General features: G+C 51.3%; 1 protein-coding gene across 1 annotated transcript in view; it reads right to left on the reverse strand.

Annotated features, from left to right (window-relative positions):
• Nucleotides 1-754: 754 nt before the first annotated feature.
• Cry2 (cryptochrome circadian regulator 2) overlaps nucleotides 755-13,634 on the reverse strand; it is a 32,020-nt gene continuing 19,140 nt past the window's right edge. Inside the window, exons 7-12 of the mRNA XM_021185424.2 lie at nucleotides 11,659-11,970; nucleotides 11,291-11,442; nucleotides 10,973-11,175; nucleotides 10,655-10,747; nucleotides 9,646-9,787; nucleotides 755-2,921 (exon numbers count right to left, since the gene is read on the reverse strand). Of these exons, the coding sequence (XP_021041083.2) occupies nucleotides 9,648-9,787; nucleotides 10,655-10,747; nucleotides 10,973-11,175; nucleotides 11,291-11,442; nucleotides 11,659-11,970 (900 nt within the window). The 3' untranslated portion in view covers nucleotides 755-2,921; nucleotides 9,646-9,647. The remainder of the gene's footprint in view (nucleotides 2,922-9,645; nucleotides 9,788-10,654; nucleotides 10,748-10,972; nucleotides 11,176-11,290; nucleotides 11,443-11,658; nucleotides 11,971-13,634) is intronic.

Consider the following 13,634-nt stretch of genomic DNA (forward strand, 5'->3'; position numbering starts at 1 on the left):
CCTTCTTCCTTCCCTCCCTCCCTCCCTCCCTCCTTCCCTCCCAGGAAAGCAGCCATGCCTGATTAGCATGGTTGATGTGTGCTTGTCTCCACTGGGCAGCATCCCCAGGAGGTCAGAAGTGTGTGAGTATGTAGGACAGTTCCCTCTCATAGAACCTCTGCTCAAGAACAAAGGTATCTCAGCTTCTCCAGCCACACCAAAGCTACATGAGAAGCCCAGAGAGGGAGGCCAGTCTTAGTAGAAAGTAGGCCAGCAGAAGCTTGGAGGCAGAGCCAGGAATGAGATGTGCCCTAGAGTAAAGCTCTCCTTCTGTTTATAGAGCAGACTGTGATTTCCTTTGGCTTTGTATGAGCCCCTCTCGCACCAGGAACACCCATGTGCACGGCATTCTGGCCAGATGGTACAAGACAGGGCCAGCATCCAGGCCTCAGGCTTGGCAGTAGCTTCCTTAGCTGTGTCTAGAGGGCACACACACCTTCTTAGCACATTATAAAGAATGGACGCAGTACTCTGGATCTCAGCAGGCTACCCAGTGCTACTGAGAGGTGGCACCCAGGAACTGATCTTGGTACCCTGTGTGGTTTGGGCTGACTTTCGTTGCTAGCATACCACACTAGTTTACAGTCTCCTCTATCCAAGGGAGAATAAGACTCCTCACTCCAACAGGCCCAACACGGCCCGGCTTAAAGCTTTACCTAGGTTCAGCCTCAGGAGCCCAGGTCCCAGACCCCACAAGATAGATTACACAACACAGTTTTACTCAGACAGGATCAGACATTTATAAAACAGGTAAATATTCACAAACAGTGGGAGAAACACAACCTTCCCAGCGATCGGGAACTCTGTAAAGTGCTTCTTGCCTGCAACCATCTCTTCCCCATGCTAGGTCCCAGGAGCAGGGCATGGGGCACTGTTCTGTGACAGTCCTCAGGGCCAATCAGGCTAGGCAAAAAGAGGCATGAAGTCACTCCAAGGCTCCAGGCCACTCTATCTCAGCTGTGGGAATAGACTGCTCCTTGCATTGGAAGGCTAGCCCGGGAATGGGCCAGCTTGTCAAGGAGGTGGGGGGACAGATGATCTTGCCAACTTGTACCTTTTGGAGAGAACCATCATCAAAAAAGCAGAGAAGGCCATTGTCCCCACAGCTGAAGATGTTGCGAACTAAATCCTGGACGCAGAATTAGCCTTTGCTCCTGAGACTGGTTCTCCAGGCCCACTCTCCCTTCCCGCCAGCAAGGCGGTTTGGCTCCTTCTCTTGGCCTGGGCTGAGGAGCAGGGAGGTCACACCCCAGAGCTCTAAACATGGACATCACAGGTGCCCTGTTTCTTCACCTGATCGATCGCAGGATGCTTCTAATCAGAATGATGGACACAAACAGTTGGACTAAAGGCAGCTCTCTGCTGAGAAAACCTGAGGCCATCTCAAAAAGAAGCCTGTCAGATGTACTAGACAGCTGGAGAGGGGAGCCTGACCCCAGGCTTCTGGTCTGACATGATAAAGGCCAGGGCCAAGGGCATTAACAACTCTGAGGCTAGGAAAGGTCACAGGGGAGGTAGAGAGGAAAAGGCCCAGAGGCCAGCTTAATGTTACATGTGAGAACAAAAATCCAAACAGCACACACACACACACACATGCTCTCTCACACACACACACATGCTCTCACACATACACACTCTCTCTCACACACATATACACTCTTTCTCTTTCTCCCCACACATACACTGTGGCTCAAGTGCAGGCCACGGGGTAGAAGGAAGACTTGCTCAGGTGCCCCCAGATCCTTCTTTTCATAACTTCTTTTTCCATAAGACCCAGCAGTGGGCGAGAGAGTTGGCTCCCCTGGAAAGCGAGGCTTGACTTCTCTAGGCCAAGCCTTCCACTGCTGCTCTGAGAAGAGGTTGGTGTGATCTCTGACCTTTCACCAACTGCCCCAGGCAGTGCTCCGCTCTCAGTCTCAGACTCGTCCCCTGAAGCTCAGTCCTGGACTGACACTGCGATGCGGGTGCCGATTAGTCCAGGGCGGGCCCCGGAAGCCTGCAGAGCATACTGTCCCGCTTGCCTGGCTGGGCAGCAGCAGGACTTGCTGGAGCAAGTCGTGTCGGGAGCATGGCCAGAGGAACCAGGGGCCTTCAGCCAAGGGACGCGGATTTCTTCCACCGGCTCAGACCCTGGCCTGTCCACGGCTTCTAGAAGGCGGGAGACTGGGCCTTAGCTGCTGGGGAAGGGACAGAAGACTGGGAGTCTATTCCCCACTTGACTACTAGAAGGTTCTACACAGACAGATTTGCTTTCTGAGGCTGACATAAGCAGCACGGGCACAGCACACCAGTCAGTTGTCTCAGACATCAGGGAAGCCAGCTAGTAGCATGGGGTTTTACAAGACTGGCCAGGCTATTTAAGACAGGACGGGTACTCCAGCCTGCTCAGGTTCTAGTGTCAGAACGTGGGAACTAAGTCAGCAGGACTCTGGCTGCCTCTGAAACTCCATGCTTCAGATGAGAGTCGAAAAATGTGGCCATCCAGCTCCTTGTCTGAAAGGAGGACGGAGGAAGAAGAGTCCAGGGAGGCAGAGGCCAGAATTTGAGCTAGGGTACTACCACCTCATTGGGACAAGGAAGGGTCTCCCAGGGACAGATTTGGGCTGAAAGTCACTGCTGTGGCTTCTAGTCTTGTGTCTGGAGGTCAAGAAGCAGCCCTGGTAAGAAGGTACGATCTAGGGACTCCTCCAGCGCAGGCAACATTCAGGATCATGAGAGTGTAAACAGATGCATGCACACACAAATGGCACACCACACCTTCCTCTGCACACGCACACACTCGCTCGCTCCGTCTGTTGGTGATTGGCTTCTCTGCAGATTGCACTCTGTGGCCATGGCAGCTCAGGCACCCGGGCTTTGCTCACGGAGCGATGGCTCTCCAGCTGAAAGAGAAAAACATGTGCAAAGGGGGCACTCAGGAGGCTGCTCAGTTGCCCAGGCACCAGTTCCTCTGGCTGCTTCCCTGGGGATTCCCAGACAGAGAGTGGGACAGCCCAATGCACATGCTGCTTAGGCCACAGTCCCCAGGGCCAGATGGTTGCTGGGCAACCATGAGGGTAGCTGAACATTGCAGCTCTGAACCCAGGGTAAGTGCTCCCTAAATACCTTCTACTGAGGGATAAGGAAGTAGAAGACAGGGCTACACGCCATCACTTGACACCTTGAGGAACATTTGTTCAGAAATGACAAGAGCACGGCTATTGCTTCGAGATGGAGGGTCAGGGAGAGCAGCTGTGTGAGAAGCCGCCTGGTTCTAGTGAGTCCGCAGAGTAAGGCAATGACTGCGTTTAGAACCAGCAGGAAGGCAAACTTCCACACGCCAATCACAGAACCTGGCACAGGGCTAGGGGGCGGGGCAGAAAGGGGAATAGGGACACAAGGATTTAGAACATCTTAGGTCTGGGGCAGAGAGAGAAGTGGCCTCATCAGAAGAAAGGGTAAGCCTGTGACAACAGGCTGATGGAGTGGCTGCAGGGCAGGCATGATCCTCAGGTCTTGACTCCCAGTACCTCAAGGTGTGACTCTCTTTAGGTAAAACTGAGATGGCTGGGCTGACCTCAAATACAAAATGGATAAAGAACTTTGACCTGGACAGAACAGAGGGAAAAACCTCTGTGAGTGCAGAGACCATCATCTTGGATTCCAGACACTAGAACGGTGCTCTGCTATGGTGGCCCTCACAGACCCTCACAGGCCCAGACAATTTGCTACTCTTCCATTTTCATAAGTGAGAAACTGAACTGACACAAGTGTCCACACAAAGAGGAAAGATAGGAATTCCCGGGCCTTTAGGATTCAAAACCTGTGGGCTTAAAAAGAATGAATATTATGTGTATGTTTTACCTGCATGCAAGTCTGTGCACCATGTGAGTACTGGTGCTCTCAACACAGGGAGTCACAGATGGTTTGGGCTGCCACTGGGTGCTGGGAATCAAACCTTGGGACCTTTGCAGAAGCAGCCAGTACTGCATGAGCGGCTCCCCAGCCTCTGTTTTGTTTTTGACCAGTAGGGAATTTTTATATTATTCCCTACCAAGACTTTGTTTGTTTTTTTGTTTTGTTGTTGTTTTGTTTTGTTTTTTTGAGACAGGGTTTCTCTGTGTAGCCCTGGCTGTCCTGGAACTCACTCTGTAGACTAGGCTGGCCTCAAACTCAGAAATCCATCTGCCTCTGCCTCTGCCTCTGCCTCTGCCTCTGCCTCTGCCTCTGCCTCTCAAGTGCTGGGATTAAAGGTGTGCACCACCGTTGCACGGCCAAGACTTTTACAAGATGTAAAAAGGAAGAAAGTGAATATTGTGGCATAGATAGAAACTCAAGCAAAATAAAGTGGAAGGGTTAGAAACGGGAACACGGATGGGACAGGAGGTGGTGGCGCATGCCTTTAATCCCAGCACTCAAGAGAAAGAGGCAATCGATCTCTGAGCTCAGCGACAGCCTGATCTACAGAGTGAGTTCCAGGGCAGCCAGGGCTACACAGAGAAACCCTGTTTTGACACAAAACAAATGCCAGACAGATTTGGAGATATTCTAGCCTTCTAGCACATTCCATCCTACTTCAGGTGTTCTCTTGCACAGTTGAGGGAGCCTGACTCCTGATCTTCCTGTTTCCACCTCAAGGTGCTAGGACTATAGCTGTTCAGAGTCCATGCAATCCTATTAAGGCCTCAGGCTAAAGCTAAAGCCAGCTGCGCCAGGAGTGTGATACTCTTTAGAGTTTAGAAGCTGGACAGAACACACAGCAGAAGTGGACACATGGGGGCAGTTCCCAAGACCTTGTTCTTCAAACCAAGTAGCACTTCAGCCATCTTCCCTTGAAAAAGGATCTAGCCATACCTTTCCCTTAGATGGGCATATCTTTTTAAAATTTAAATTCATTTTAACTGACACATGAAATTGTACATAGCAACATATTATATATTTTGAAAAAATATTTGCCCCTTCTCTTCTCTTCATAGACAGGATCTCATATAATCCAGGTTGGCCTTGACTTCGCTATGTAACTAGGGATGCCCTTGGACTCCTGATCCTCCTTGCTTAGTTTCCTAGTGCTGGGATTCTAACTTCTCATGTGCTATTCCAACACACGTGCATGTGTTCCTGGGATCAGTTTAAACATGTCCCCATCAGTCTCCACCAACACTTATCACCTATGGAAAGCATCAGCCCCCTTTCTTATGGCTCTAAGTCAGAAGCTGAGAGTAAGCTGAGCTACACCTGGATGCTCTGCAGACAGGAGCACGGCCCAGAATGCAGCTCTCTGGGAGGGCTGGGCCGCCTCCATCTCCACACAGGACAGGTTGTCAGCAACACACCTGTCACGTACCAGTTGAACAAGTGTCAGAGGACAATGGGGACTCTGGAAGCCATGGTCTAGGCAGGGAAACCTTAGCACTAACAGCATGAACAGTGAGGGAAGGGGCTCCTTGGCCATGGTCCTCTATTCCTGCAGGGGCTTCTCTTGAAAGACTGCTGTGCAGTGCTAGGGAAATGAAGCACACGAGCCACCCTGCGGTAAGCTCACTGGGCCAGCGAGAGAGCCAGTGCAGAACGGGATGCCAATGGAGCCCTGTGTCAGCAGCTCTGGGGGTTACGGGCACCAGCTGACAAGACTGCTATCTGGGAGCTCACTGTTTTCCCTTTTTAGCTTAGTGAACATTGTAAAAACTAAATGTAGAACATTCAGTTGGCGTGTGTTTGAGGCAAGCATAAAACCTCGAGGTGTTTTTCTGGAGTACTGATTTAAGTTGTAATGACTGCTCATGAGACAGCAGGCTCACAGTGCAGAAGAGCAGAGCTAAGAGACTAACCTCAGGGAATGATTACTCAGACCTCGGCCTCAAGCCCAAGTCACATGACTAAAATGGATAGAGGATGGGCAGAAGGTCTCCCATCCACACAGCTCTGCTCTTTGTGGCCCACGAGCCATGTGATCAAAGTCACTGTGAAGCACAGGCAAGGCCTGCCTGAGTGCTTCCCTCAGTTAGACTTTTCACACGAGAGTCTTGATTTTCTCCTTGACATCCCGGTTATGTGTGTCCCAGCATAGGGCAGCGGACTAGCACTACAAAGTAGTTCACAGATGTGAGGGTTAATCCTGGCTGTCATCTTGATTGGATTTGGGAGCCTAGGGCCTTGTCTCTGAGTGGGTCTGTGAGAGCGTGCCCTAGGAGGACTAACTGAGGATAGGAGCCTCCCCAGGGTAGTGTCTTCTAGCAGTAGCCCAGATATGGATTCCAAGAGAAGAGTGGAACTGCTTCTGCCTGACTGTCTGCGCTCCTTGCTGCTAAGTGCATCTACGCTGCTGCTGCTGCTACTGCCATTCTTCACTGACATCAGAGCTCAGCTTCTCTGACGTATGCATGTTGAAGACAGAGGCTCTCCAGGAATCCCTCTATCCTTCAGCACCAGCCTTGCAGAATGTGAAGTTCCTGGGTTCTTAGTCTCTCCACTGTGCAGATGGCCACTGTTGGACTCACTCTCCCTCTGAGTAAGACAATCTAATATATTCTTTTGTAAACATGAACGTTCTGTAGGGTCTGTTTCTCTAGCAAGCCTAATGCAACAGATGCAGGTCCCAAGGTCCTGATGCCCTAGCCTGTACACTGTACTCTTTTTCTCTTGGGGTTTCCAGGAACATGGTGCCCCCACTGTCTGTCTTGGAAAGAACTCTACTCCTGTCACATCGCCTGGCCTCCTGCTCCCTCTCTCCCTCTTCAGAGCGTTTCCTGGCTTAACCACCTCATGAAGATGTAGGGCATAAGCTGTGAAAACCAGCCCCTGGGAGCTCAGTAGGTGACACATGATCATCCAGACACAGTGCAGGAAAGGCACTCCTCTACCTGGTTGACGTCAGTATTGGTCCTCTCATGTGGCTCTCACCCGCCTGGCTCTCTGTAGGGCCCCATCCAGTGCTTGGTCGCTTCCAGATGCTGGTTTGATCGTCCTGCCCCACAAGCAGCTTCTCTCCTAGGAAGTCCCTGCAGGGGCCCTCACTGCCTGGCCTAACAGTCTTCCGGGAGCACCAGACTCAACAGGCAAGAACCCCAATCATAATCACCCCAGCAGGGAATACTTCAGAGCTGGGCCCAGGCTGTGAGGCCTACACACTGTGTGACACTGCTGGTGTCTACCATGATCTATACTTCCTAGCTAACCCCACCCAGGCTTGGTCTGTACCAGACAACAGTCTAAGCCAGTGACTCTCTTTTGTTTGGTTGGTTTGGTTCTTTGAGACAGGGTTTCTCTGTGTAGCCTTAGCTGTCCTGGAACTTGCTTTGTAGACCAGGCTGGCCTCAAACTTATTGTTGTCCGTCTGCCACTGCCTCCCAAGTGCTGGGATAAAAGGCGTGTGCTACAACCACCTGGCCAGGTCAGTGGCTCTTCAAGCACAGCTCCTGAGTCAGCAAACCCTCTCTGTCCCAGCCTTTCTCTCCTATGCAGCTGCATTTAAAAACTTATTTTTTATTGTTTGCAACAGGGTTTCTCTGTGTAGCCCTGTCTGTCCTGGAACTAACTCTGTAGACCAGGCTGTCCCTGAGGTCACAGACTGGGATTAAAGACATGCGTCACCACCGCCCGGCTGCATTTTTTTTTTAAATAACACTTATGGCCTCTTGAAACTAAAATACCTTGGCCTACACTGTCTCCTCTGACTAGTATCACCCAGAGTGAAGGTGGGGCAGGGACTGGCAGTGTAGTTCCCAGCACACTTCAAGCCTAGAGCCTGTCATGGCAGTTGGGAACATGCATTGCACACTGAGTGAGTAGGGGAGCACAGCCCTGCTGTCCTGCCCACCTTACAGAGGCACCAAGGCTCAGCTGCAGCAGCCATCTGGGGCCCACCAAGCCAAAACCCACAAGCCTCATCTTTGAGCCCCCTGTTGGTAAGAGAAATGTCCCTATCTGTCTTAACCAAGCAGCGGGGCTTGGAATCACAGGCTGAGTGTCCATTGTGTCCAGGGTTTTCTGAACTTAAGGAGATCTGCACAGATTTCCCTGTTGACACTCACATGGTTTTGGGTTTCAGAGCCTTTGGGAGCTGGGACTTAAGAGATGCTGAGCCCACGGCAGCACCCCCACGTCTCTTGACTGCATCTGCACTTAATCTTGGGGACAATGACCTGATTTCAGGAAGGAAACTATCCTGGAGATTATGTAATTTGTACAAGATCATATAAACTCTGAATTGCTTTTGCTGTGGTGTAAAGTTGTTCCACGCTCAGCCCATCAACAGCTCTCCCCATAAGCCAAGTCTGCAGTTTTCTAGGAACTGTAGGCTGTTAGTCTGCCTTTCCTAAGTCACTGTGGATGGACCCCACATTAGTGCGGCATGCGTTATATGTCACTGTCCCTTTACATCTGCTGGCAACGCGCCCATGCTGTACTATGCGCCATCAGCTTACTGAGCACCCTTGACTCATACATCTAATCTTTCTGTTTGTTAATCTTGCCTCAAAATCAGGGAATTAACCAAGCAAGTTCAGCAGCCAGCACGCTCTGTGCTCACCACTGGAGAGCACGGCATCTATGGTGGAGGCTCTTCCAGGGACAAGGCAGCACAACCTTGTCCTCCCACTGGCAATGTCTAGAGGACAAAGCACCAAGTGCCTGCCACCCCATGAGGACATAAACCGAGCCCGAGACACTGCAGAAGCCTCAGGGAGGCCGAGTGATCGGGACCAGAAAAAGTACCAACCCTCCATGGTGAAAAGCACCCTCCGATCTCCTGATGCAGATGGTCAGAACAGCCTGCCAGGAGAGACTGTCCACAGCCTGAGAGGACGGCAATCCACACTTCTCCAGGACTGGCCTAAAAGCCTTTCCTGCCTTAGGGAAGGAGGAACCGAGAGGAGGAAGACTGACTCTCCCTCTGTTTCTTTCCTTTTTTTAATGATTCAGGAACCTTGTAGAAAAGATGAGGATGGACTGGCATGTGCACGTCCAGAGCCCGTGAGAAGAGACCCTGTAAGCAGAGGCAGAGACAGCTTCCGGGGCTGGGCTGAGCCCTTTCCTGCCATCTGAAGCTCAGTATCACCCTCACTTGGCTGCCTACAGAACTCAGCCTCCCACAGCTTCTCAGCGTCATAGCCGGGGTTTGCTCAAGTTAGGACAGGTCAAGTAAACAAACAGAACGAAACTAAACCCCTCGCCAGAAATCAACTTCTAAGTTTCACTCTTCAAAAATAAACCCTCTTCCTTTAAATTTTTTTTTTTTTAAATTTTAGAAGGTAAAGTAGACATGATGGCTTGTATCTGAAATTCCAGCACTTAGGAGGATACGGCTATGGCAGGAGGATTGCTCTAAGTCCAAAACTATCCTCAACTACCCACTGAGGCTCTGTCTCAAACAAATAAACAAAGACAGCCGCCCCTCACGGCTGCAAAGGTTTAGAGGAGTGGTTCTCAACCTGTGGGCCCTGACCCTTTGGGGGCTGTGTATCAGATCTCCTGACTACCAGGTATTTATTTACATGATGATTCATAACTGTAGCAAAACAAGCCAGGATGGAGGGATTTGAGCTGAAGTCCTACCCTGATCACATTTTAATCTGGTTTGCTGTTTGGCCCTCCAGCTGGCAAGCAACAGCTTTTTAAACCACAACTCACTCTCAGGAGTCCTTGCTTGCTGGCTCTTGGGTAGGCATCTCTGTCACTCTAGCCCGCTTGCTCAGTTCTTCACCAGGAGGTTCCTCGGCTGCTTCCAGCTTGCGTTTGGGGGAAGCTGGGCCACTGGATAGTGCTCTGGGGCCTGTAGAGAGGCACAGAAACAGGTCATAGTTACTTACCATAACAATCTCTTGCTGTGGGGACAAGAAGCCCTGCCCTGGCCTCCTTTGCAGCAGTGACCTCACTTGGAACTATATGAGGAGGGCATGGCCTGGCCTGCTGGCAGCAAGGCCAACTTCTGGTGCTCAGATCCCTGGCACCAGGCTAGAGACTGGTTGGCTGTCCTGCCGTCCTTGCTCTGAAGGTGAGGGTTCCCTTTGCAGTCCCAGGAAATCCCAGGGTTCTGGGCATTTTCATGTAGTGGAGCATCCCGAACCCGACCAGTACCCTTGCTCTTCCCTGTGGCTTCTCCTGCCCAGACTCCTGAGCACCTTATTCCTCATCTCCCATTTGTTTCCGTTTATGTGGCAGGCAGTGGGGTTTTAAAACCTCAGCGGGGCCTTGCTTCGCCCTGCTGACCTCCATCAGTGCAGGAAGGCAGGGTGATTTGTGCCAAAGCTGCTCTGCTTCCCTCCTCCCTGGCTCTGGATTCTTCTACTCCTAGAGTGGACTCTGCTTGTGCCTGCTTTAGGGGCCTTTCTCAATATTTCCTTTCCTGGTTCTTATCAAGATGATGCTAAACAGTGCTTAAAGAGGTGCCCTTGGGCTGCTCCTATCTAACGTGGCCCTAAAAAAGCCCTATTCCTAGTCCCACATCAAGCCACTCAGTGCTACTTCCCTCCAAAATCCTTAATGTTCTCATGTGATGGTCTTACAGTATGTCCCAGGTGGGATATAAGCTTCATCAGCTACATGCTCATTTTGGCCTCAGCCCTAAATGACTAATGTGGTGGTGACACAGGCCACAGCAGGCCAGGGAGGCCAGAGGCAGGTGTAACTGACTGGTCACCTGTATTGCTGATGCTCCCAGCTTGGCTTGAACCAGGCTCTGCCACAGGGTGACTGAGGTCTTCCACACAGGAAGGGACAGATGCCAACAAACCTGGGGGATTGAATGCACACAAGATTAAGAGGGCTGCAGATCATGAGAAACAAAGAAGCCAAGGAGGGCAAGACCAGGACACAGCCTCCACCTTTTCCAATACCCCACAGCCGCTTTGGCAGCCCAATCTGGCCCAGCCTGCAGCATCTTTTACAGCCTGGGGGCAGCCAACACCTGAAAAAGCTTTCAGGTTACGTCCTCCCCTGGTGAGTAGGGGATCCTTACAGAGTCCCCGGTATCTCGACAGCTGTTGGTAGATCTGCTTCATTCGCTCAATGTTGAGCCGACTAGTCTCTGCATGATTGACGATGGGCCGTGGGTAGTCCACACCAATGATGCACTTGGCAGCCTTCTGAACTGACTCGGGGGCATTCCAGGGCTCATAGATGTATCGAGAGGGGAAGCCTTTCAGTTTGGGCAGGTATCGCCTGAAACACACCCAAGGTAATGTATCAGCACACTGTGACTCTTCTTTCAAGGGCCTAGGGTACCCCAATCCAGGAGGGAGGCTCCAGAGCCAAAGAGTCCAGTGTGTGTCCTTACCGGATGTAGTCCCCACTGGGGTCTGTACGTCGGCCGAAGCCCACAGGGCAGTAGCAGTGGAAGAATTGTTGGAAGAAAGCACTGCAGGACAGCCACATCCAGCTGCCTGCGTTCACACTGAAATCGGCATCCAGGAGCAGCTCATCAAATACCTAGATGGGGAAAAACCAGCCTCCTTGGAGTCCTGACGCTCTGGCTCTTTCCACTTCTGTAACACTATTACACCCTCAGGGAGTCAGAGCCCTTCTGCTGAGGGCCCAGGGATGCAGAAAGGATCTCCTAGACCCAAGAATCCCACCCAGTCCCAGACTATAAGGAGCTGCCCTTGGCTAGGCCTGGTCACAGGGAACAGGCTAGCTTGCACTCACCCGGACCCCGCTCTCCCAGCTGACCCAGAGGTCCCCGCGGGTGAGGAAGCAGGCCACAGCGTGCCGGGCCAGGTGGTGGATCCAGCCCTCCTGCCTCAGTTGGGTCATGATGGCGTCAATCCAAGGGAAGCCTGTCTTGCCCTCGGCCCACTTGGCCAGGGCTTCGGGGTTGCGGTCCCAGGGGATCTGGATGCAGATGGGGTTCCCCTCCATTCGGTCAAACCTGGGGTTGTTGGTGGCCGCTGTGTAGAAGAATTCTCGCCACAGGAGTTGTCCAAATAAGGAGAGTGGGGGTGTGCTGTTCCTCTTCACCTAAGGGGTGGGCATGGTACACAGAGATGAGTGTCTGCCTAGCTCTTAGCACTGTGACGGTGCTCAGGTCTCCTGCACAGAACAAACTAGAGTGTCTCCCAATCACCATGGCTCCAAATTCCTGAGATGTGCAGCGGGACTAGACTTAAAAGATTCTCAGTGTACAACATGCAGCCCTGCCCTAGGCACCAAGAATGGCTTCAGGGGTGGGGTGGGGTGGGGTGGGGGAATGATGCTATAGAACTCTGCCATGGGAACCAAACTCTTCAAGACTACTACGAATTCTGTGGTTTTACCTTCTAGAAAGCTGAAGGGATTTTACACATCATCAGCAATTTAAAATATGAAATCTGAGATAAGAAGGAGAAAATGGAAGAGGGAGAGGACAAAGAGGAGGAGGAGGAGGAAGAAGAAGAAAAGCAGAGCAGAAGCACATTGCCTGGAGAAACTGTCTGCCAAAAGAGATGGCTGACAAAGTTAGAATTGAATTTTGGAACTGAAGCAGGTGTTACCAGAGAGTGCAGAAATGCAGATGCAGTATGACCGACCGACTGGCCTGCTGTTCCTCCTACCAAGCCTTCCTCAACCCCAATGGCCTTGAAATCCCTCAGATTTTGAGCAAGAATAAACCCTCTCTGCGCAAAAAAAAAAATAAATAAATAAATAAAAAATAAAATATGAAATCTGAACAGCTAAATAACTCACTGAATCCAGAGAGGTGGAGCTGGTGTCTACCTAGAACCTTCCCCTCCACTACCTAGTGTTCACAGTACTGGAACGTACTCTGCATGCTGCCAGAGGAAAAAGGTAACCACCACCAGAGTTGCAAGCCCTCTGATCTACATTGGTGCCTGCCCGTGACACACTGGTACAACAGTGGCACACACGCTGTGGGAGTAACCAGCCATTATGTGACTGGATAAAGACCTACTCCATGAGATGGGGACATCCCTGACACTGTCCAGGTGGCCACGAACCTATAGGAAAACCAAACACTACTGTTCTGCTAAAGGAATACAGCAATAAAATGACTCCTAATGACATGCTGCTATACGCAGTGCCTCACTCAGCCATCCTCAGAGAAACTTCCTCCAGTGGTAGATGGGAACACATACAGGGACCCACAATTGGACAAAGTGCAGAGAGTGAGGCACTTCAGAATACTCAGTCCTAAATAGGACCGTCTACATCAAATCTCTCCCCTCTGCTCAGGGAACTCTTTGGAAGAAGAGATGAAAAGATTGTAAGAGCCAGAGGGGATGGAAGACAGCACCGAAACAAGGCTTCTAGACAGCAGGACTGAAGCACTGTGAGCTCACAGGACTGTGGCTGCCTGCACAGGTCAAAGTCAGACAAGGTCCCAGGTCAGAGGAAGTGGACACAGCCCTCATTCCTAACCCAGAAGCTACCTCCAATTGATAACTGCTCACAAAGGGAATTTCATTTTCTGCAATGAGTCTTATTGGGTATGCAAACTGCACTTGAGGGCAGCAGTAGACACCAGCACAGGGGACGCAATGGTGCTTTTGGAGGATATTTTTGGGGTGGGGGGAGCTCATAATACTGGGCTTGCTCTTCCTTCCTTCCTTCCTTCCTTCCTTCCTTCCTTCCTTCCTTCCTTCCTTCCTTCCTCCCTCCCTCCCTTCCTCCCTCCCTCCCTCTCT

Source organism: Mus caroli, chromosome 2 (assembly GCF_900094665.2).
Source record: "Mus caroli chromosome 2, CAROLI_EIJ_v1.1, whole genome shotgun sequence".
In the NCBI taxonomy this organism is placed as follows: domain Eukaryota; kingdom Metazoa; phylum Chordata; class Mammalia; order Rodentia; family Muridae; genus Mus; species Mus caroli.